This window comes from Octodon degus, unplaced genomic scaffold (genome assembly GCF_000260255.1).
Source record: "Octodon degus isolate 3935 unplaced genomic scaffold, OctDeg1.0 scaffold00035, whole genome shotgun sequence".
In the NCBI taxonomy this organism is placed as follows: domain Eukaryota; kingdom Metazoa; phylum Chordata; class Mammalia; order Rodentia; family Octodontidae; genus Octodon; species Octodon degus.
In genome coordinates this window covers 6,403,712-6,427,607 of record NW_004524611.1, presented here as the reverse complement: position 1 = coordinate 6,427,607, position 23,896 = coordinate 6,403,712, and the positions used below count along the sequence as shown (strand labels likewise).

General features: G+C 49.4%; 1 protein-coding gene across 7 annotated transcripts in view; it reads right to left on the bottom strand.

The window, feature by feature from the left end:
• Nucleotides 1–2,429: 2,429 nt before the first annotated feature.
• Polm (DNA polymerase mu) overlaps nucleotides 2,430–23,896 on the bottom strand; it is a 34,095-nt gene continuing 12,628 nt past the window's right edge. Inside the window, exons 1-12 of one of the 7 annotated variants that reach the window (XM_023714338.1) lie at nucleotides 16,606–16,685; nucleotides 16,319–16,435; nucleotides 15,443–16,165; nucleotides 14,719–14,829; nucleotides 14,464–14,634; nucleotides 13,797–13,868; nucleotides 12,544–12,664; nucleotides 4,139–4,271; nucleotides 3,913–4,015; nucleotides 3,595–3,840; nucleotides 3,355–3,438; nucleotides 2,430–3,259 (exon numbers count right to left, since the gene is read on the bottom strand). In XM_023714338.1, the coding sequence (XP_023570106.1) occupies nucleotides 3,173–3,259; nucleotides 3,355–3,438; nucleotides 3,595–3,840; nucleotides 3,913–4,015; nucleotides 4,139–4,271; nucleotides 12,544–12,664; nucleotides 13,797–13,868; nucleotides 14,464–14,634; nucleotides 14,719–14,829; nucleotides 15,443–15,601 (1,287 nt within the window). In that variant the 5' untranslated portion in view covers nucleotides 15,602–16,165; nucleotides 16,319–16,435; nucleotides 16,606–16,685 and the 3' untranslated portion in view covers nucleotides 2,430–3,172. The other 6 variants (XM_023714340.1, XM_004630387.2, XM_023714337.1 and 3 more) reach the window with 6 other exon arrangements.

The following is a 23,896-nucleotide window of genomic DNA, read 5'->3' as shown; positions in this document are numbered from 1 at the left end:
GGGACCCACCATTGAAGAGGTTGATTAAGCCAACTTTAAATAAAAATATAGCATTCTTTCACAACCAATAAAATTGAAGGACCTAAATTTGTAGCAAATCCTGTAGCAGTTAAAGTTGAGCTGCTATAGTAAAGTACTGGGTATTCTCAATACTTGAATAATGGGACATGTACACAGGGAAACATAGCATTGCACTTTGAGCACTGTACTGTAAGTGGAAATGCAATGTCTTCAATAAATATTTAAATTGGCAAAAAATAAAATAAAATAACCGATGTCAAAAAAATAAAAAAAATAAAAATAAAAAATAAAGTGGGATTTATCCAAAGAATCACCTAAGTCAATATTCCAAAACCGCATACCTGTAATCCCAGCACTTGGGAGGCTGAGGCAGGAAAATCCTTGCAAATTCGAGACCATCCTGGGTTACAAAAAGGAGTTCAAGGCCAGCCTGAACTGCATAGTGAGACTCTGTCTCAGACAAAACACGAACAACAACCAACCGATGCAAAAAGAGAATCTAACATAATCCAACATCTGTTATAAAACACTGAGATCTGGGTGTGGTGGTGGATTCCTATAACCCCAGTTATCTGGGAAGCTGATGCAGAAAGATTTCAAGTTTGAACCCGGCCTGGGCAAATTAGGGATTTAGAGAGACCTAGTCTCAAAATAAAAAATGACAAGGAGTAGGTCTAGGGATGCAGCTCAGTGCAGAGGTCCTGAGTTTTATCCCCAATATTAGGAGAAAAAGAAAGGCAAGAAACTGGGACGTTTTGCCAAAAAAGGATACACAGATAACAAGTAGGCTGGTGAGATGTTGAACATTGTTATAAACAACACAACAAGAAGTCTGCATCGTTAGCTTGCATGGACAGGAGCGCTGTGCATACTGCTGCGCCTCTCTATGTGCGGAGAAAGCTGGGCCTCGGGTTTGGTGGCAGAGTCCCTGCCTAGCATGCACAAGCCCTGGCTTGGGTCCCCATCCCTCCCCCTCGAAAGAAAAGGTTATACCCTAACACAGACTGCCAGAGGATAAAGTGTTCTGGTTTGTGTCTGGTTGTCCCCCCAAAGCCTCATGTAGTCATGAGGCAGCTTCTAGTTTGTGATTAATCCATAATCCAATGCTGAGATTATAGATGTGTGTGCTGCTGGGCTTATGGCTCTGCGTGTTACACCCAGGGATAACCTGAGTGAAGAATAAGGAGAAGAGGGGCTGGCTGCCTCTGCGGCCGCTGCCACCACAGCAGCTGCTCCTCCCTGTTTGCTCTTGCTGTTTTCTGCCACCACGAGCCTTGGGCTTCTGCCATGTGCCGCTCTGCCTTGGAGCCAGCCTAGTACGGCCTGAAACCTCCACACACTGTGAGCTAAATAAACCTTTCCTAATTTTGAGTGTTGGGTCTTTTGTCCCAGCAATGAGAGAAATGTAACCGAGACACACACAAAGCGAAGTGCTGAATAGCCCTTCAAGATTCCTGCCTGGGAGACTCCACGCTTTAGAAAATGGTGAGTAGAACACGCAGTGACATCCAGGCTCAGCAAGAGTGCAAGACACCACTGGATGGTGTCACAGGATGTTGGTGCTGGCAGGGAATGAGCAGATGCTCGCAGATAGGCGGCAGTGGCACAAGCCGCTCAGGAGGGAGGCATGGCCTGCCACCTCATCACGTGGATAGGGAGCCTGGGACCTGATGGCCGCTGTTGGCGGCTGATTTTCATTTCCTGTTTTCTACTAGAAAGGCTTTACTGAAAACCTCTTTATTCCAAAGTGGGTGAAAATAAATAAGAAGTAAAGAGCCCATCCTAAGTGGGCTGTGGATGTAGCTCCGTGGCAGAGTATGCATGAGGCCTGGGTTCAGTCCCGGCACCACCAGAAAACCCATGAGCTACTGCTACGGGCCTCCTGGAACACACAAATTATCAAGGATACAGTGCTAAGGATATGCTAAGGGTACAGTGGCTGCTGCTGGGAACACCCAGCTCACAGGGGGCCACAGTGTGGCTCTTTCTCATAAATCTCATGCCTTGCTATTTACTTACCTGAGAGAAGCAAAAGAGTATTCCTACGCAGAAGCTTATGCATGACCCACTACCACAGCTCTGCTGGTCACCACACCTTGGAAGCTACCTAAGCCCTGTTCAGTGGACAAGCATGGAATGCCAGTGGCATGGAATACTGCGCAGCGGGAGCCCACGCGAACCTCACAGGCGCTCCGCTGACAGAGGGCAGGCAAGCTGCGTGCGGCTGGCTCCACTGCCGTATCTTTCTAGGTGAGAAGAACCACATGGGTGGGGCAGGGTGGGCTGGGGAGCACCGCCACCCTGAGATGCCATAAGGAACCTGGAGGAACAGACCTGCTGCGTCCTGACGGCAGCAGGTGACCAGCCTGAGCGTAAGAATTAAAACTCATAAAACTATACTCGGAAATGGTTTGTTTTACTGCATTTAATTCTCAAAATACTTTTTCTTGGGGTGAGTGGCCTTGGAAGCCCTCACCTGACAAGGTGACCTCAGGACCCAAAGAAGGTAGGGACAGTGGTGGTGGACCATGTGGCAAAGGCGGGCCCCTGAGGCAATGTGCTGGTGAACATAGTGGCTCAGAGAGCAGGACAGGGGTAGGCGCCTGCAGGAAACCTTGAGACGGGTGGCAGCTGGGCCAGGGGCGTGAGAGGGGTGCGTGGATGGCTGGCAGGAGGCAGGACACCAGGTCCCCACACGCTGAGGCTGGGCACTGCTGCAGGGCTGAGTGGGGAGTGCAGGGCCTGTTTTTACGAACTTGGAGGACAGGCCTGAGGCAGAAGCAGCATGCCTGGGGAGCTTATGTTCTCCAGATCTGGGCCCTCTGCAGATCCCTGCACCCTTTAGCGGACCCCTGGAAGCTGCCACCTCTTGGCTGTATCAGGGGACCCAAGGCTTTCCTGGGCCCTTCTGAGCAGGGCACCCTCAGAACACACAGACATCGCACCTTGGCTGATGCCGCAGGCCCCACTACAACCGTCAAGTTATGGGGCTCGGATTTCTGGACGAGACAGGAACTTGGGGAGTGCAGAGGGTGAGAGCCAATTCAGGGTCCCACAGAGCCCTGAAGTGAGCCCAGGACGGCAGCACATCTGGGAACACATTCAATGGTCAAGGGTTCAAGCATCCAAGGAGGGCAGCGGCAGTGAGGGCTCAGGCATTCCTCTGCTCCGGGGGCAGGTATGCAAGACCCAGGTGTCTGAAGATGTCCTCCTCGGAAGCCACATGGAAACAGGTCTTCTGCAACAGGAGGGGGGCATCAGCAGCGCAGTTACAGTGTGACAGGGCCAGGCCAGGTGGGCCAACAGGCAGCATGGGCCCCTTGCCTCACGCACCTGCTCCGGGTCGAATAGCCCGTGGCTGTTCAGACACAGCCCCTTCTCCTTCCGGCTGAATCGGCGGAGCTCCCGCTCAAAAAGCTGGGGGGTAGATAGGGGGTGGGAAGCGAGGCTCAGTGAGGCTCATTGCCTGCCTGCAGCCCTGTGCTCAGCCCCTGGGAAGTGGGGGAACTGGGTATACGAGCCTCCCTGGAGCCAGCGAGGCCCACCTCCCCCAGCACCCTGCACACAGCCCACCTGCGAGCCAGTCCAGCCGAGCAAGGCGAAAGGGAACTGGCTCCAAGGGGCAACCACCAGGTCTGCCCTGACAGCTTTCCAGTCAGGCCAGGGCTCGGTGTCCACCCGCTCTGCTGCCCCCAAGGGTTGTGGCAGGCGGAGGATGCAGAGACTCCGCTCGAAGGCGTCCATGGTGTGGCTCTGCCGTGCCAGGCGGCCGAGGTCCCCCAAGTGGCTGGGCTGGTACTGGTGGTACAGGACGAGGCCCTGGGGGAGAGCAGGTGTCTATGCCCGCCACAGCATGGGCAGGGCTCATCCGGGCAGGGCACGGGCACTCACCTGGCTCTGCAGCTGGCACATCACCCGGGGCAGCAGCCCCACCTCCCGGCCCTCCTCTGGATGCGTGATGAGCAAGTCCACATCGTGGCCCTGCGGCTTCCCCCTGCAGGCACAGGCTTGATCTGGGACACAGACCAGCACAGCTTGTGTGCCACAAGCCACATCCCCTCTGAGGATGAGTGCACATCCACTCTGCCCACACACAGGTCGTTCCACTGGGTCTTACCTCCGGAAGCCACCTGTCAGCGTGACAGTGGCCCCAGGTAGGGCCTGTCCCACGGTGGCCTCCACTAGCTGTTGCAGGGCCTCAGCATCCGGCCGGGCCACAGGGGTGCACAGGTCCAGGTAGTGCTGGAGCCCTGCAGGCAGCACAGCTCCATTCACCAGTCCCGTCCCCACCCTGAGGGCCCTGAACACTGGTACTAGGGATTGAACCCAGGTCCGGGACCTTCACACCAAGCTACATCCCAGCCCCTTTCTTAAAATTTTGAGATAGGGTCTTGCTAAGCTTCTAAGTTGTCCAGGATGGTCCAGAACATGTGACCCTCCTGCCTCAGCCTCCCAGAGTGCTGGAATTACTGGTGTGTATACTACACCCAGCTTACATACTGGCTTTATTTTGATGTAACTGTAGATTCACTTTTGGATGAAGGAAATGAGAGATGCCCTAGGCAAACTGTCTCACCGCCCCAAAAGTAAAAGCTTACAGAACTACAGTAGAATCAGATACAAAGGGCAGGCCAAATAGCTCAGCCAGCAAGCAGGTGCAGGGGCTAGGTTCGATCCCTGGGCCTGCTGTGTTGGCTCCGCCCCTGGGGTGCACTGGGACGGTGATTGAGACTGGGCATGGTGGCACGCGCCTGTAATCCCAGCTCTTGGGAGGCTGTGAACAGGAGAATCACTATGAGTCCGATCTAGTAGTGAGACCCTGAACACCCTGTAGATCCTTCCCTTAAATACAAAAAAACAAGCAAAAAAAAAAAACAAAACTAAATAAATAAAATAAAAAACAAAACAAAGAGAGGGCCAGAGAGATAGCTCAGTAAGATAAATGCTTGCTTGGCTAGCACAAGGGACTGAGTTCAATCCCCGGTTCCGCCAAAAAAAAAAAAGAATCAGATACGAGGACACTGAGTTACACACACAGGATACAGCTTCAGTTTCTCCATTCATAAGGTGGGACAAAGAGGTGAACAAAAGATGGGAGGAGGGCTGCTTCCCCCACTGCCCAGGGGTGTCAGGTGCACAGAGCACAGCTGCCGGGCTCTGGTAAGCCCTGCCCCGCCCCCTCCCCCCACTATCTCTGCAGCTTGGCTGAGCTAGCTCCCAGGCCCATGCAGATCCTTCTTGAGCTGCAGCTTGCCTCCCCCCACCCGCTGAAGTGGAAGCCACACTGAATCCCACACAGCTGGAGCCCTGATGAGCCCACCCTGACCACCCACTCCTGTGGGAGCCTTGCTCACCCGCCACCCTACCCCCTACCATTGCTACAGAGTCAGGGTGAACACCAGGAGCTTCAAAAATGTCAAAAGGAAAAATCAAAAAGCAATCTCAGACCTTTTAGCCCACACAAAGCAAGTCCAGGAGACAAAGTCATAAAAGAACTTAGAAGTCACATACCTGAAATTTTGGAAATGATAGCAACTGAAGTAAAGAAACGACTCCATCAGGCTGTGGAGGATATCAGATCAGAAATAATATGTCAGGAAGAAAAGAAATGACAACAATCATGAAAGAATTGCTCAGTATATCAAACGAAGACATAGATAAAAAATTAGAGGGGAATAGGAAAATGATGGAAACATTGAATAAACAATACAGGAAAGAACTAGAATGTATGAAACAGACTCAAACAGATATCCAGAACATTAAGAATTCCACTGAAGGCCAGCAAAACCGCTCGAACGAAGCTGAAGATAGAATTTCAGACCTTGAAGACAGCATTGCAGCTAGTGAACATGATAGGAAAAGTCTCTAAAAATTACAAGTGGGGGCGGGGGCAGGGAGATGGCTCAGTGGAATAAGCGCATCCCTGGCAAGTGCAAGGGCCTGAGTTCAATCCCCAGTTCTGGAAAAAAAAAAAAAAAAATTACAAGGAACCAGGAAATAATTCAACAGCTGCAAGATGATGCAAAGAAAAATAATATAAGACTGACAGGTATCAATGAAACAACTGGAGTCAACACAAATGACATGAAAAGACTGTTAGCAGAAGTAGTAGCAGAAAATTTCCCAAGCAGAAGTGAGGCGTGTAGAACTCTAATTAGCCATAATCAAAATAAACCTACACCCAGCCACATAATAATCAAGATCCCAGAAATTCAGCAAAAGAATAGAATATTAAAAGCTGTTAGAGAGAAGAAATAGCCCATCAGAATCACAGCAGGTTTCTCAACACAGACCATCAAATCAAGAAGAGCTTGGAGTGAAATACTCCAGGTCCTGAATGACAGCAACTTCCAATCGAGATTGTTGTGCACCCTGCAAAAGCATCTATCAGATTTAATGGAGTGCTAAGATACTCCCATGACAAAGAACAACTGAAGAAACTCATGACAACCAAACCAACCCTAAAAAGAGTACTGACATATTTTAGAGAGAGACAAAAAAGGCCACAACTTCAAGAACAACAGAAAAGAATCACTAAGCAAAGCAAGCAAATAAACACAGGAAAGCTAGAGATCCTACAGCAGGAAAAGAACATAACAAAGACAAGCCAATAAATATCAGTTATAACCATCAATGTAAAGAGCCTAATTCACCAGTCAAAAGAAGCAGACTGGATCAAGAAACAAAATCCAACAATATGCTGTACACAAGAAATACATTTAACTCAAAAAGAAATGAACAGACTGAGGCTGAGGAGATAGCTCAGCAGCATAAGCATCTGCCTGGCAAGTGCAAGGTCCTAAGTTCGATCCCCAGTACTGCATGCCATGCCAGCCCTGGAGCCCTGGGCATGCAGTGCTGGCCCTGAAACTGGGTGTGGTGGTGCATGCCTGTGGTCCCAGCACTGGGGAGGCTGAGACAGGAGGATCACTATTAGTCTAAACAGTATAGTGAGAACCTGTATCATTAAAAAAAAAAATAATAGACTGAAAATCAGAGGATGGAAAACAATACTCCATGCAACAGGAACCCAGAAAAAAGCTATACTGGTTGCTAACAACATCAATTTCAAAACAAGAGTGATTGAAAGAGATAAAGAAGGTCACTACATACTTATTAGGGGAAAATTGCAGGAGCAAGTGAATAACAATTAGCAATATATATGCACCCAATGTAGGTGCACTTCACTATATGATAAATTTTAGCAGACATGAAATAAGCAATAACACAATTGTACTGGGGGACTTTGGCACCCTCTTCACACAAAGAGATAGGTCAACTAAGCAAAAAACAGCAAAGAAATAACAGCACTAAACCAAACTTTAAGAAATGGACTTAGTAGACCTTTACACAGTGTTACATCCAACAGCATCAGAATACACATTCTCCTCAGCTGCACATGGGATGTTCTCCAAAATGGACTATATACCAGCACATAGAGCATGCTTAAGCAAATAAAAAGGAATTGAAATTATCCCATGCATATTATCAGACTATAGTGCAATAAAACTGGAAATTATTGACAAAAGAAACAGCAAAAACTCCATAAACACATGAAAAATAAATAATACTCTCCTGAACAATCAGTGGGTCAGAGATGAAATTAAAGAAGAAATGAAACAATATTTACAATCAAACAAAACTGCAGATACAACTTACTGGAACCTGTAGTATGCAATGAACACTGTCTTTTCTTTTCTTTTTTTGGCAGAACTGGGGATTGAACTCAGGCCCTTGAGCTTGCCAGGCAAGTGCTTATTCTACTGAACCATCTCCCTGGTCGCTGAACACTGTCTTAAGAGGGAAATTATAGTGGTAAATTCTCACATTAGGAAAACAAAACACACCCAAATAAACAATCTTATGCTGTACCTCAAACTCCTAGAAAAAGAAGAGCAAGTCAAGACCAAAGCCCAAAGAAACCAGAAAATTATAAAGGCCAGGGAGATAGCTCAGTAGAATAAGTGCTTGCCTGGCAAGCATAAGGGCCTGAGTTCAATCCCCAGTTCCACCCCCCCGCCAAAAAAAATTATAAAAATCAGAGCAAAAATAAATGCAATGGAGATGAAGAAAACAATACAAAGAATCAATGAATAGAAGAGCTGGTTCTTTGAAAGAATAAATAAAATTGATAAACCCCTAGCCGACCTCATCAAAGAAAGAAAAAAGGAAATAAAAATTTCAAACTCATGCAATGAGGAATGAAAAGAGTGAAATCACTACAGACCCTATAGAAATTGAGAAGATCATCAATACCTATTTCCAAAATCTTTACTCTCACAGGATAGAAAACAGAAGAAATGCACAGATTCCAAGATATATACTGAATCAAGATATAAAACTCTGAATAACCCAGTATCAGTGAATGAAACTGAAAATGTAATAAAAAAAACTACCAAAAAAAAAAAAACAAGTCACTAATGAATTCACAGCTGAATTCACAAGAAATTTAGAGACGATTTAATGCCAACTCTTTGCAAACTCTTCAATGAAATTGAAAGAGAAGCAACTCTCCCAAACTCAATCCTGGTGCAAAGTATTACTCTGATACCAAAATCAGAGAAAGACCCAAACAAAAAAGTACAGGCCAATCTCCCTAATGAACATAGAGGTAAAAACCTTCAATAAAATACTAGTAAACAGAATGCAGCAAATCATCAAGAATATTCTACATCACAACCAACTGGAATTCATCCCAGAAATGCAGGGATGGTTCAATATATGCAAATCCATAAATGTAATACACCATGTCAACAGAGCTAAAGACAAAAATTACATGATCATCTCAACAGATGGAGAAAAAGCTTTTGACAAACTCCAACACTCAAGCATGATTAAATATCCTACAGAAAATCAGAATAGATGGTCTTTATCTCAACTTGATAAAAGCCATCTATGGCAAACAAACAGCCAACATCATACTAAATGGACAAAAATTGAAAGCCTTCACTTTAAAATCAGGAACAGGACAAGGATGCCCACTGTCACCACTCCTATTAAATATAGTTTTGGAAACATTAGCCAGAGCAATTAGATAAGACAGAAATAAAAAGAATAATGATTGGAAAGGAAGAAGTGAAATTATCATTATCATCAGATAACATGATACTCTACATAGAAGACCCCAAAAACTCCACCAACAGACTTGTAGATTTAATAAGCATATTCAGTAGCATGGCAGGACACAAAGTCAACCCTCAAAAATCATTAGCATTTTTATATACAAACAACAAATGCACTAAGAGAGAAATTAGGGAAAACACAGCTTTCACAATAACACCCCCCAAAATGAAATACTTGGGAATCAGTCTCACAAAGGAAGCAAAAGAGTTATACAGTGAAAATTATAATACTCTGAAAAAAGAGATCAAAGAGGATTATTTAGAAAGTGCAAAGATATTCCTTGCTCCTAGATGGGAAGTACCAACATTGGGAAAATGGCTATACTTCTAAAATTGTTATACAGATTCAATGCAATCCCAATTAAAATACCATTAGTATACCTCACAGATACAGAAAAAACATTCCTAAAATTCATATGGAACCAGAAGAGACCTAGAATATCAAAAGCAATCCTGAGAAACAAAGGAAAAGCAGGAGGTATCACAATTCCTGACTTGAAATTATATTACAAAGCTACTGTGATAAAATCAGCATGGGAGGATAAATGGAATAGATTAGAAGATGCAGACACATCTAGGAACACACTCAGCCACCTTATCTTTGACAAAGGGAGCCAAACACGTTCACTGGAAGAAAGATAGCCTCTTTAATAAATGGTCCTGGAAACATGGGCTTTCCACATGTCAAAGGCTAACATTAGACCCAAGTCTATCACCATGCACAAAACTACAGTCAAAATGGATTAAAGATTTAAATATGAAAACTGAAACACTAAATCTTCTGTAGGAGAAAGTAGGTAGGAATGTTAAAGGTATAGGGGTAGGTAAAGAGTTCATGAACAAACTTAAACTGCATGGGAAACACTTCAAAGAATCAACAACTGAGATCTCATCTTTTTTTTTTTTTAATCTCATCTTTTTAAAAAGTTTCTGCACATCAAAAGAAACCACCAACAGAGTAAGTAAAAAGAAAACCCAGGGCCAGCAAGATAGCTCAGCAGACTAAGTGCCTGCTTTGGCAAGCACAGGGACCAGGGTTCAATCCCCAGTCCTGCATGCTGCACCAGCCCCACCCCCGGGGCACGCAGAGCCAGTGACCTAGTCCAGGCATGGTGGTGCACACCTGTAATTAAAGCACTGGGGAGGCTGAAAACCAGAGGATCACTATAAGTCCAAGCCATGTTGTGAGACCCTGTACCAAATACATAAAATGAAAAAAAAAAAAAAAAAAAGAAAGAAAGAAAACCCACAAATTGGGAAAAAAATTATAGCTGACTATCCCTCAGACAAAGAACTTATATCTAAAAGAAAAAAGAACTTCTATCCAGAACATAAAAAGAATTTAAAAATATCCTGCCTCTAAAATTCAAAGACTCAATCCAAAAATGGGCATCTGAGATTAATATACACTTCACAAATGAAGAAATACAGGGCCAGGGAGATAGCTCAGTAGAGTAAGTGCTTCCCTGGCAAGCACAAGGGCCTGAGTTCAATCCCCGGTTCCACCAAAAAAAAATGAAGAAATACAAATGACAAATATATGAAAAAGTGTTCAACATCACTGGGCATTCAAGAGATGTAAATTAAAACAACACTGAGATTCCATCTGACACCAGAAGGAATGGCTACCTTCAGGAAGTCAGCCAATAACAAATGCTGGATAGGGTGTGGGGAAAAAGGAACGCTTCTCCACTGTTGGTAAAGGGCAGACTGGTACAACCTCTATGGAAATCAGTGTGAGAATTCCTCAAAAAACTAGGATTGTAGGTCCCATTCAAGCCAGCGATTTCTCACCCAGGTATTTTTCCAAAAGAAGTGAAAACCTCATACCACAGTGATATACGTGCACTCATGTCTACAGCAACACAATTTGTCATAGCTAAATCCCGGAAACAACCCAAATGCCCATCAGCTGAGGAATGAAAAAAAAAGAAGTGGTATTTTTACACAATGGAGTATTACTGAGCTATAAAAAAAGATAAATTTGAAGATTTCATAGGTAAATGGAAGCAACTAGAGACTGTATTGGTAAGTGAAATAAATCAGATCCACAAGTGCAAACAACATATTGTCTCACTAGCGTGAGAACCTGAAAGAGTAAATAAAATCTGAAAGGTACAATAGATACTGTGAGAGGGAAAGAACCTGTTCAATGGGAAGAAATAACTGGATGAGGAATAGGACAAAAGAAAGAAGGGGAAAAGATACATTCATGTATATATGCAGGATAGTTTGGATAACTGTATTGATGATTTCTGCTGGTCTATTCAAAAGAGCAGTTAATGCTTAATTTTTTTCTTTTTAATTTCATATATATGCTAATTTTACAGGTTTATTTCTGGTAAAATAAACAACTAATTTGAAGATAACATTATACAATACAACAACCATTTTTGCATTACTTCTATTTTTTTGTTTTTAACATTTTGTATTCTTTTTTTTTTTTTTTTTTGCGGAACCGGGGATTGAACTCAGGCCCTTGCGCTTGCCAGAGAAGTGCTTATTTCACTGAGCCATCTCCCCGGCCCAACATTTTGTATTCTTAAAAAAAAAAATAAAAAAAGAAGGGAAGAAGCTGGACATGGGGCACACGACTACAATCCCAGCCCTCTGGGAGGCTGAGGCAGAAGGACTGAAAGGCCCAGCCCAGCCCAGGCAACTTAGCCACCTGGGGAGATCCCATCTCTAAGTGTAAATAAAACAAGGAGCTGAGGCTGCAGCTCAGTGTGAAGATTCTGGGTTTGGTCCCCAGTATCCCCTCTACCCTCCAAAATAAGAAGGGAAGAAGGTGGTCCGGCCACCCTGCCTTTATCTGCCTCCTGTCCCCGGCCTGTCATGCCATCACTGGGCCTCCCACAGGCTGGTCAGAGGAGGTCTGCAGTGAGCAGCAGCAGCACCATGCAGTACCAGCTCCCAGGGCACGCTCAGGCCTTTCTGTTCCTCTGCCCCAGGCAGAGGGACTGTGGGTGCCCAGAGCTGGGCAGCAGTCCTGGAGCCACACACACACAGGACGAGCTGGCTGTGGTGCCCTTTAGCAGGTCCGCTGGCTAGGCTGGGTTCAGATAGCACAGCCGAGGGCCCAGACAGGATGCCAGACAGGCCAAGTATGTGCTCAACACTTACCCCAACTGCCTCACAGAGGCTCAAGGTCACCTATGTGGCAACAGAGGACAGGACTCAAACCCAGGCCCAAGGAAGCTGAAAGCTGTTGTTCTTTCCCCAACACACACCATCCCAGATGGCACCAAGGCCTGGGCCTCACAGGAGCCAGCAACACAGGCCCCAGCCACTGCCATGCTGCAACACGGTACTGCCAAGCACCCTTCGTACCAGCTGCTCCCCCACTCGGCCAGGGGGTGCCAAGGGCTCTGGGAAGCGGGTTGACCTCCTCAGGGCTCACCTGCCCGCTGCTGCCGGGTCAGTCTCTGAGGCTGCTCTCGGAGCTCATCCAGGGTACGGAGCCCTTCTTGGTACCACCGGGTGGCGGTCTTCACCCCAACCCCAAAGATCTGGGTGAAGAGCTGTGTGGGTGAAAGACAGAGGGCAGGTGAGGTGTGACGCTCCCTGAGCAGATGGCCCTGTGGTCCTACAGGGCAAGGATGCACCTCTGATGTCAGCCTGCCCGGCCCACTTGAGCCACTGAACCGGGGCCTCTGCCACCCAGCAGCCGAGAAGCCTGGGCGATTGGCTCCTCCCCTCTGGAAACCCCCTTTCTCACTCCCAGCAGCCAGATTTGGCTTCATGGTTCTCCTCAACACACAGTGAACAAGGGAGTATCTTCAGCAGAAGCCCTGAGGGGAGACCCAGAACCCCTAAGGTTCCCACAGGAACCTTAATCCAGCAGGGCGTGGCTGACTGGTCCAGGGGACCTGTCCCAAGCATGTCTCCTGGCCTGAGCCAGCCACTCAAATTCTCCCCAGCATCTCTGCAGCGAGCCCAGGCAGCCGCACAGCGGGAGGGCTGTATTCTGAGGCTGTGTTTCCTTGCAGCAGGGACATTGGCGTGTGTCACAGGAGGAGGACAGAGGGGACTTTACTGGGCTATCTTCTCCCTGATTTGTTGAATCTATAACATGATGGAGGTCAATGTTACCTTGGCTAGCAAAACCTAACTTTAAAAATACAGAGGTTAGGGCTGGGATATAGCTCAGTGGTACAGCGCTTGCCTGACAAGTGCTAGGCTGTGAGTTTGATTCCTGGTACCAAAAGAAAAAATAAATAAGTAAACACATACAAATACAGAGCTTAGCTAGGCTTAGCAACACACATCTGTAATCCTAGCCAGTTACTCCAGAGGAGGTAGTAGGAGGATTCCAAGTTCAAGGCTACCCTGGACAATTTCTTTGTTCTTTCCCAGAACAGAACAATAAAAAGGGCTGGGCCTTTTTCTTGGTGGCACAGCGGTTGCTTAGTGTGAATAAGGCCATGAGTTCAATTTCCATTACTGGGGGATAAAAAGTGTTAAAACAGGTAGTCCTGAGGATTCTAGAAAATTCTCTGTGCTCAAGCACAGGCCCCACTTGGCGGTCTTGTATGTATCAGGTATCAGCTCAGCTGCCATCGTCTTGCTGAGACCTTCCCTGACCCAGAGCTGGGTCAGCGTTCCCTCCCTCCTCCGCGCTGTGGCCCTGCCAGCTCCTGCCCGCCCGCGCACCTTCATGGTCTGGTACCTCTCAGAGCGGCGAACCCTCTCCACCTCCTCACACACTCCTCGCTCCAGCAGCTCCTGGGGAGAAGACAAAGCAAAACTCTAAGCCCCTGGGACTGGAGAGAAAGAGAACAAGCAGTCAGGGGTGACGCAGGGGCTCGGGGACAGGGTGGCCTCCTCCTGACCCTTCAGGGAGGCCCCATGGTGTTGCAGTCCACTGGGGCTCAGCAATAGACAGTGCCTGGAAATGTGGGCAGCTGGGGTCCAGGGCAGAGCTCCTCATGGCTGGAGTGACAGCAGTTGTCACAGCAGCTGTCAGCAGCAGGGTCATGCTGCAGATGGTCATCAAGTCCCAGGAGATATAAACATTTGCTTTCAAAATGTGTATGACTTCACTTAAAAGTATCTTTTACCACTGTGTTTTTAAAGTAAAAGCACTCAGAAGGGTAGCTCCTTGTGTCAGGGTCTCAAAACCTTATATTCAGGACGCTCTCTCCCAGCATCCTAGAAGGCTGGCGCACATGTCGATAACTCCAAGGCCAGTGGCTCCCTGCACTGAGTCCTTGGCACTGAGGACAGCCTGCAGTGCCTTGGGACAGCTCTGTCCCGCCCCAGTGGGCTCTGAAAACAGAGGTCCTCCCCCCACCCCACACTCAGCACAGCAGGCACCAACCTGGATGACACTAGAGGAATGTTCTCCGAAGTGCGGCAGGCCCTGCAGCTGGCTCAGGGCCGTGACAGGCCACGGCAGGGCCTTGAGCACCGAGGCTGCTCTTTGGAAGGAGAGGAGGCGACCCTCGCTGCCTTCGAAGCCTGCTGCCTCTGCCAGTGTCTCCAGAGCCTCCTGCAAGGAGGGTGAATCCTGAGCTACCATCCAGCTGCACCCCTAGTCTGAACCCACAGCACAGAACCTGCTCCCGAAGCTCACCGAGAGGCTGCTATTGGGGTGCACGAGGGGTGTGGAACGCTGGCAGGCATAGGCTGGCATCGGTGCTGCTGCTGCTGCTGGGTTTGAAGGCCCTTTCCTGGGCTCAGCCACCTGGGAAAGGGTGATGTATGTGTCACGATGAGGCTGCAGGGCTGGCAGGAGCCAGGCAAGACTCTGGCCGCTCCTGAACATGGGTTCCCACAGGACAGAGGCAGCCGACTGTCAGAGGGCAGGCATACGCCCAGGGAGGCACCAGCCTGCAGAACAGACTGCAGAGGGGGCTCTTCAGGCCAAAGTAATAGTAACATCTACCAAACCTCATGGAGAACTTCTGCCACTGCCCCACATGCTGCATGCGCTCCACCTCCCCTGACTCTCACAATCAAGTGGGCAGGGGGCGCCAAGGTTAAAGAGATGGTCTCTGCCTCGTGCCTCAGAGCACACTCAGAACCACACTCAGAACATGAGGGCAGGCAGTCCAGCTCCTGAGAACCCTGAAGGTCACCCACTTACTCAGTGTGGAAGAAAAGTCTTACCTTTTCTCCACAACTAAGTGATCCCCAAGGGTGAGGACAGACGTTGGAATGGCTAGCCCCAGCCCCTGCCATGGCGCCTCTACTGGCTTCTCGGGGCCTCCTGGTGGGCTGCTCAGAGTCCTCACTGTCTGCATCCTCTGGAGGACTCCGAGGCACAGCTGCCATGTCACTAGGCGGCACCAGCTCACCTCCAGGCGGTGTCGGCCCTCCACAGGCACAGGCTGCCCAGTGGCCATGCTCTCTGTGAACCAGCTGATGTCCAGCAGAGCTGGCCCGGGGCACCCAGGGGGAGGAGCAGCCTCCTGCTCCCGCCAGCAGACAGCCTCCTCCGCTGAGGTCCGCTCCATCACCACGTGTGTCACTTCAGAGCTGGCAAAAGGAGAGGAAGAGGGTGAAGCCTGCGGCCCCACCTGTTCAGCTCCACACCTGTCTTTGTCCTCGCCTTGCCCTGCATGGTGACCTTTCGTTTTTAAATTTGTTGCCTCCTGTAGAGAGCCCGGCCCCTCCTGCTAGCGGATGAACGTGTTTATCATTGTCAGAACTGTGACTCTGCCAGGCACTACCACGTCTAACCCTAACCCTCACCTGAGTAAGGAGGACTGAGAGTTTGAGTCCAGCCTGGGCAACTCAGACCCTGTCTCAAATTTTAAAAAGCCAGGTTCAATCTCCAGTTCTGGGAAAACAAAACTGATTTTCTGCCCCAGGTATACTCGCACCGACAGCCTGACGGGTGGGCGCTATTTTGTCTGTCCCATTCTCCACCTCGGAGGGGCGTGGTCTTCATCTCAGCTCTGGGGTTAAGCACGGGAAGCTGATTCCGTGAGAACCACGCTCTGCAGAACTTGCCGCACGCCTTAGGCAAGGTGGATCTCCTCTCCTTCGCAGAGCAAAAGATACTGTACACTGCAGGACTGTTGTTAAAAAAAAAAAAAAAAAAAAAAAAGGTGCCTCGCTGCACTCTCCTCGCCAACCTCTCTCAAGTGAGTCTGATGTACTACCATCCCTTGGGAATGTTTAATTAATTAAAAACAATAAGTAAGGGCTGCAGGAAACACTGGCCTCACGCTCACTGGCTCTCCCATCTCAAGACTATTCTCTCACGGGGCATCCGCCGGAATCCCTTCCTGTACTGCTGACATCCTGAGCTTGAGTTTCAGCGATGCCACAGAACACTTCTGGCCCTAATAAATAGCACCCTTCACTGAAGACGAAATCGCGGCCAGGGAAAGACCAAGATGCGAAAGAGCCAGGTCTTTCATCCCCAGACCGCAGTTAAGAGGCCATTCAAGGCCCGAGGCGGCGGTGCTGCAGCGCACCACGCGATGAACAGAGAACCTTGGGGGCCGCACACCTGTAGGCGTGCAGGACACGGAAGCCTTTGGACAGCGCCAGGCGGGTGAGGAAGGCCCGGCGGCTGCGACCCATGCGCGGCTCGGCTAGGTAGATCGCGACGCCGGGGAAAAGCACCGAAGACAGCGCGGAGGAGGCGGCAGCGCCGCCTGGAGACCTGGTTCGCGCTCGCCGGCGCTTTGGAAGCATCTGGGCCTGCACGCGGGTGACTCCTGGGGTCCGCGGAAGGAAGGCAGACGGAAGCCCGGAAGGAAGGCGGACGGAAGCCTGCCGGACTAGGAAGTGGACACCGCCCCTATGCAAATAAGGCAAAGGCCACGCCTTCTATTTAATTACCTCTTTAAAAGGACACGCCGGCGTGGGCGGGGCTTCATCTTCCCTTGGGGGCGGGGTCTCGGCCGACGCTGTTAAACCCACGGCTTGTTAGGCCCGCGGCTCGTAGCGCCCGACGCCGCCCTACGCTGGATCCCCGGGATTTGCGGTCTGCAGGATCCGCGGACGCTCCTGGGGCGGCCGCCTCGAACGCGCGTGGAAGGTTTTTTTGGGCGAGTGGCGCTGCGACAACTGGCCGGCGTTTTGGAAAAATAGAAATTGGCGCCCTCCCTCACTGCTTAGCACCAAATAAATTCCAGATGGATCAAACATTTAAATCTGAAAAAGAAACCAAAACCTTACTGGAAAAAAACTAGTATCACAGTGATCTTGGAAATACTAAAGGAAAGGAATGATAAAGTGAAGCCACATGCAAAGTTAAAATGTGTTTAAAAATTAAAGTCAAAACACAAACTGGTTCCCTTTTGAATGTGACAGTTTAAAATTAAGATGAATTAGAATAATCATAAAAAATTTATTAATTTTTAAAAAATTTTATTAATTTTTAATAAAAAGTTTAAACCCAATATAATCTTGAAAAGGAGGAAAGTAATAAAATTTTCTATAGATAAAGAGACTAAAAAAAAAAAAAAGAGACTACTGTCTAATAAAATCAGCAAAGACATGAGTGAGTGATTCCCAGAAGAAATCCTGGTGGACTTGCTGTGCTGGTGCACACCTGTAATCCCCGAAGTCTGGGAGGCTGAGGCAGAAGGATCATAAATTCCAGCCCAGCTTGGACGTTGTAGTGAGACCCTGTCTCAAAACAAAACATCACAAAACATCAGGGGCCTGCCCATTAGCTCAGTTGTTTAAGAGACTGCTTAGACTAAGCAGTCAGGCTCAGGTTGCTGTGGTTTGATCCCCATATCCTCATGGCTTGCCAGACCTGTCATGAAGGCATCCTGAGCCAGCCACCCCCCCCAAAAAAAAAAAGCCAATCCAGCAAAACAAATCATAAAAAGGGGGGGGGGAGGCTGGGGGTTTAGCCCTGAGTGAAGGCTCTGTGTTTAATCAGAGGAAGAGAAACAAGAGAAAGGGGAGGGGCTGCAGGAGAAAGAGAAGGAGAGGGAGGAGGAGAGGAAGAAGAGGGAGGGGAGAGGGGAAGGAGGAGGAGGTACCAGTTGGTCCTTTGGAGGACCAGGTCAGTCTTGAGAGGACAGCATAAAGGATGTCTTCACCTGCTGGATTAGTGACATCCATCCCCAGTATGGAAGTAGAAGGGAATTGGGAGTTTATAGGAGGGCTTCACTTTCTGGGACCCAATTTAGCAACCATGTTCAACAAAATGAAAACAAAGTAATGCACTTGGATCCAGCAGTTCCTTTTCCATGGTTGGAATCTGGCTGAATCTGTGGGTCGAGGGGGGACGTTGGCCCTTTTGGCAGACGCATTTCCTGGCCAGCTGCCCTGGGGTGCATGCGTCTGGGACCTTCCAGCCCTGGGGAGTTGCAACTGGGCCAGCCTGGCCTTTTATGGGCTCCTTTTGGTTCTTACCTCTGAGTCCCATCTCCTCTCGCCTGTGCCACTGGTCTGTCCACTCGTTTTTCCTCTGGCCTTTTTTTATTGTCTTCCATGGCCCATCTGGGAACCAGCTCCCTCCCAGGGCAGAGGCTGAGGGGAAGAGGCAGGCAGCTCAGCCTGTCATCCTCCTGGCCTCCTGCTCCAGGCCTCCTGACCACCCACTGCCCCTCCAAACCTTTGGTGCAGATGGGCCTCAGGACCCTCACACCACAGCCAGGGGGCCAGGGGGCAGCTCTCTCGCCCCACCCCTCCTGCCCTCCTCAGTATGAAGCCCTTGACCAGTTCCCTCACTTTCCGGCCTCTAAAACTGGTTCCTTTCCTCTTGATGTTTGCATGTCCGCCCGGCCCCCCTTGGAGCCTTTCTTCCTCCTGGGGGACAGAGGCCACCCTACCCAGAGCCCTGTGCAGCTGTGTAAAGTGTTGCTCTAGCAGTTTCACACAAGCACGGCTGCAGGGAACTGGCTGGCTTAGAGATCACCAGGCTCTCCAAGCACTGCAGAAAGTCCGCTGGGACCATGCAGCGCTGAGGATGCCGTGGTACAGACTGGATACAAGGGTGACATGGACAGGGCAGGGCTCTGTCCACCCAGGGAGAGGTGGCCTGAGATGGAGAGTGGCAGATGCAACTGGGTTTTCTGCTTTTGTGATAACCTCCTGCCTTGCAGACAGCGCACAATGTCTTGGCGTGGTGTGTGTGTGTGTGTGTGTGTGTGTGTGCATGTGTGCAAGTATGAGGGTCTCAGGGTGTCTCTGGAGAGTGAGCACAGCCCTAGGTCTGCAGTTCCCTTGGGGGGGTCCCCACGGGAGGGAGAGCCCTTCCCCTGGACATGGCTTCTATGACAGGGGCCCAATAGGTACCCGAAAGAGCAGAGGGCAGCCCTGGGCTGTGCCCTGGAATGGAACCACCACATTATGCCAGGTGCTTGTAGAAACTGTCTTTGGGTTTCTGTGCTCACTTGGCTTAATCTCCACCATCTGGTGTGGGGGGACCACTATGGGAAAGGGGTTCCAGGTGGTCTGGGGGAGGGTCTCATCCCCAGGTACAGCACTGCAGAATGAGGCTGAGTCCTCTCAGATAGTAACATTTACTTTCTGGGTGTGTCCTAGGCATCCACGTTTTATTTTAATTAATTTTTTGTGTGTGGTGGTATTGGGGGGATTGAACTCAAGTCATTCACACTGAGCTATACCCCTGACCACTTTCTTATTTTGTATTTTTCCGCAGGGTCTTACTAAGTCACTCAGTTGCCCAGGGTCCACTGGAATATGGGATGCTCCTGCCTCAGCCTCCCAGAGTGCTGATGTCATAGGCATGCACCACCATGCCAGGCTGACGTCTGAATTTGAAGAGCTCCCTGTGGATGCGCCCTCATTGAGGCCCACGGCACTGCTCTAGGGGAGGGGCTGCCATAGCGTGTCAAAGACTTGGCCCTCAGCTTGTTGCTGTGGAAAATGGGGCGGGGGGTTTAAGAGGTGGGTGTGGTGGAAGGGCCTTAGGACCCAGTGTGCAGCCTCAGAGGGATCCTGAGACCACAACCTTACAATTTGCCCGAAAGCAATCAGCCCAGCTGACCATAGACTGAAACCTCCACTTCTGAGAGCAAAATTCATCTTTCCTCTGTGTAAGTTGGTCATCTTGGGTGTTTTGTCATGGTAACAGAAAGCTGACTAACACAGGGCCTTCTGGGAGGAGGAGACACTGACAAGTTTGTGTGCATAAAGGTGAAAGCCGGAGCCAGGCGTGGTGGTGCACACCTGTGATCTCAGCATCCTGGGAGACAGAGGCAGGGAGTCTGTCACAAGTTCCAGCCCGACCTGGACAACTTAGTAAGCTTAGCAAGATTCTGCCTCAAAAGAAAACAATTTTAAAAAGGGGCTAAGGATGTAGCTGAGTGCAAAGGCCTTGAGCTCACTTCTGGGTAGCAGCAAAAGAAAGAAAAAAAGTAAAAGGAACCCACTTGAATACCCAGTAACCAAGACCGGTGGAATAACTGTTGCCGTATCCACACCGCAGACACATGCAATCATTAAGAATGACTCCATGTGGTTTTACTCATGGTTGCTGTTAGGAGCTGGGTCTGGAATGTCCCCAAAACTCGTGCATAAAGGCTTGGTCCCCACAGCCGAAAGCACAGAGGCAGGGCTTTGGGAAGTGACTGCATAGCTAGGGCTCTAGCCTAGATGCACCCGTGGTTGGGTCCATAACGTGATGGGCTGATGAGGAGTGATGAGAACGTAGAAGACGGGACCAGGATGAAGGCACCGTAGGGACATGTCCTTGGGGGTGGTGTCTCCTTCCCAGTGCCCCTTTTCTCTCTCCAGCTTTGGCCCACCTGAGACGAGCAGCTTTCTCCTGCTACGCTCTTCCCACCGCGGCATTTCTGCTTCACCGCAGATACCTGAAAGCAAGGGAGCTGGCTTGCCGTGGACTGAAACCTCTGAGGCCGTTAGCCAAAGGAAATTCCTCCTTGCCGTTGTTTGTCTCAGGAATTTTATCTCCAGAATGAACAGCTAGCTATCAGAATCACCACAAGTCCGATGTTCTTCCACTAGAGACTGGCCCACCACCCTGGGGCAGCCACACCAGGACAAAGGGACAGCGAGCATGATAGCTTGAACAAGGCTCCAGTGTCGTACGCTGAGTGGAAAGGGCCGCACACCATTGCTAAGGGCATCTGGGGAAGGACAAAGTGGGCAGCCCATCGGCAGGGGCTGGGGGTGGGAGCAGAGGTTGCTGGGAAGGGCCTTGCAGGCCTCTGGGAATGTGGAATGTCCTTTGCCTGTGGCGAGGGCTCCAGGATTGTGTTTGCCCAACTTGCAATTATGCTCTGAGAGGGTAAATCTGACAGCATGAAAAGCGCACTTCGATAAACCTGACTTTCCAAAACTGGTTCAACGCAGCCACACTCACAGGTGTGCGAAGATGCCTGTGGACACCGCTTGATCCTGTCCCTGATGGACACACAGCTGAGTGTATCCCGTGAGCCCACATTTGTATGAACTTGCTTCTGTGTATGTGATTTACGTGGACAATGCCCAAGAAACTGCAGAGGTCAGGTGGTTGAGCGATTTACAGTGTTTCCACATTGCCTATCTGTTCTGCTGTTGCTGCAGAGGGCAGAGAAGGAGAGAAAACAAGTTTCCCTCCTCGCCTGTGGACGGAGCCTCCAGCCTGAGCCCAGGACTCTCTCTGGGGCTGTCCAGATGCCCCTCTGCCTGCACCCTCCCACTGCAATGCAGGCCGAGGGAGGTGCTGGCCGCAGGCAGGCCAGTCAGGGATGGACGGGTGGCGTCTGCCCTCCTGCCCACTCAGATCCCCAGGGCTTCAGGGACGCCAGGCCTCAGCCTTGGTTTGGGTGGGCAGTCCCAGCCTCCTGTTCCTGCCCTGAGCCTGTGGTCCCTTCCTCGCTCCTGCTGTCCCCTCCCCTCTCCTCTGCTGAGGCCCCTTCTGCTGCTGCATCAGGCTCATGTTTTGGTTTATTTTTGCCCAGACGCATGAGCACGTATTTTTCCAAGATGAATCTCATCCAGCTTTTTTTTTTTCTTCCGGTCTCCTGCTTGCAGAGGTTCCTGGGACGACCTCTGAGCACCCACAACCTTGGACACCTCCCACTGGGGGTCCTCTGAACCTGTGCCCATCCTAATGGAGCAAGAGGTGGCATGGGACATCCCTGAGCTGTGCTGTGCAAGCTGGGGCCAGGGTAACCTGCGTCTGTGTCCCGGGCCTGGGAGCAAGGCCCCAAGAACAGAGGGAATTGTTCTTTCCCAGTACCAGAGGCCACAGTCAGAAATCCAGGTGTCAGCTGGGCTGCCCCACAGGAGTCCCCAGGCGAGCCCAGCTGGTGGCCTCCCTGAGCTTGTGTCTGTACCAGTCCAGTCTCTGATGTTGCTTTCTATGAACCCCCACCCTTCCTTTGGGTCTATTCAAGCTATGTGACTTCTTTCTTTCTTTCTTTCTTTCTTTCTTTCTTTCTTTCTTTCTTTCTTTCTTTCATTTTGTACCAGGAATTGAACTCACAACCTTGTACTTGCCAGGCAGGCCCTGTGACACTGAGCTATATCCTGGCCCTTCTTTCTTTTCAAACCCAGGAGTGGGCTACCACTGAGCTACATCCCCAGCTCTTCTTTTTTCTTTTTTGTTTTTGAGATGGAATCTCACTAAGTTCCCCAGGCTGGGCTTAAACTTGTGATCCTCCTGCCTCAGCCTCCCCAGAGTGCTAGGATTACAGGTGTGTGCAGCCATCTCTTTTCTTTTTTTTCATCTGTTTTCTTATAAAGTTGTTTGTCATCGGATTTAGGGCACTTTAACTCAGAATGATCTTATCTCAAGAATCTTAATCACATCTGTGTAAGCCCTTATTCCAAACATGATCACATGAATTTAAGGGGTCACTTTAAACCTGCTACCCTGGATCCCTCTCTGTCTGGCCTTCTTTGACCCATGTAGACTTGTCAGAGTCCGGAATTTGGCTTGTTTGTGTTTGTTTTGAGACAGGGTCTCACTCTGTAGTTCAGGCTGCCCTCAAACGCGGCGATCCTCATGCCTCAGCCTCCTGAGTGCCTACAGGTGTGTGTCAGCATGCCCGGCTAGAATTTGGGTTTTTGACCGTAAATGTGCTAGTGTTGGGGATGCAACTTGCCCAGGGCCTGACTGCTTCTGTAACAAACATGGATGTTCTACCTTGGATCAAGTGTGATGGGCTGGGTTTTATCTCAAGGACGATAGTAGTAAATCGAGAAATAACACAGAAACAGCGCTGGGCCTATGTACTCGAGAACATAACTGTAATAAGAATTAAATGACCCCTGGTCAGCCACCCCTTCCTGAGCTAATGGCAGGGCCCGTCCTGGGCTGGCTTGACAAACACAAAGAGCCTTCCTCTGAAGGATGCACCCCCTGGGACAATTCTCTGGCCAAATCTCTGGGTAGCAAAGAGTCAGGGCTTCTGCCTCTTGGGGTTCCCTCCTGTCTTCCCAGCCCTTAGCCCATTCTTACACAGAAGAACATCCAGAAGCCAAGATTCATATCCTTAAAAGGCTGTCACTACTGTTGTCCTTGAGATAAAACTCAGATGTCAGGCTGGGTTTGGTGCCACATGCCTGCAACCCTATCAGTCTGGGAGGCTAAGGCAGGAAGATCACAAATTCAAGCTCCACCTGGACAATTTAGCAATTTAGTAAGACTCAGTCTCAAAATAAAAAAATAAAGAGAGCTGGTTGTGGTGGCGCTTGTTTGTGATCTCAGCACTCAGGAGGCTGAGGCAGGAGGATTTTGAGTTTCAATCCAGCCTGGGCAATATAGCCATTTTAGCAAGAAATTGTCTCAGGACCAAAACAAAACAAAACAAAATTTAAAAAGGCTTGAGATAGAGGTGAGTGCAGTTAGTATTGAAAGA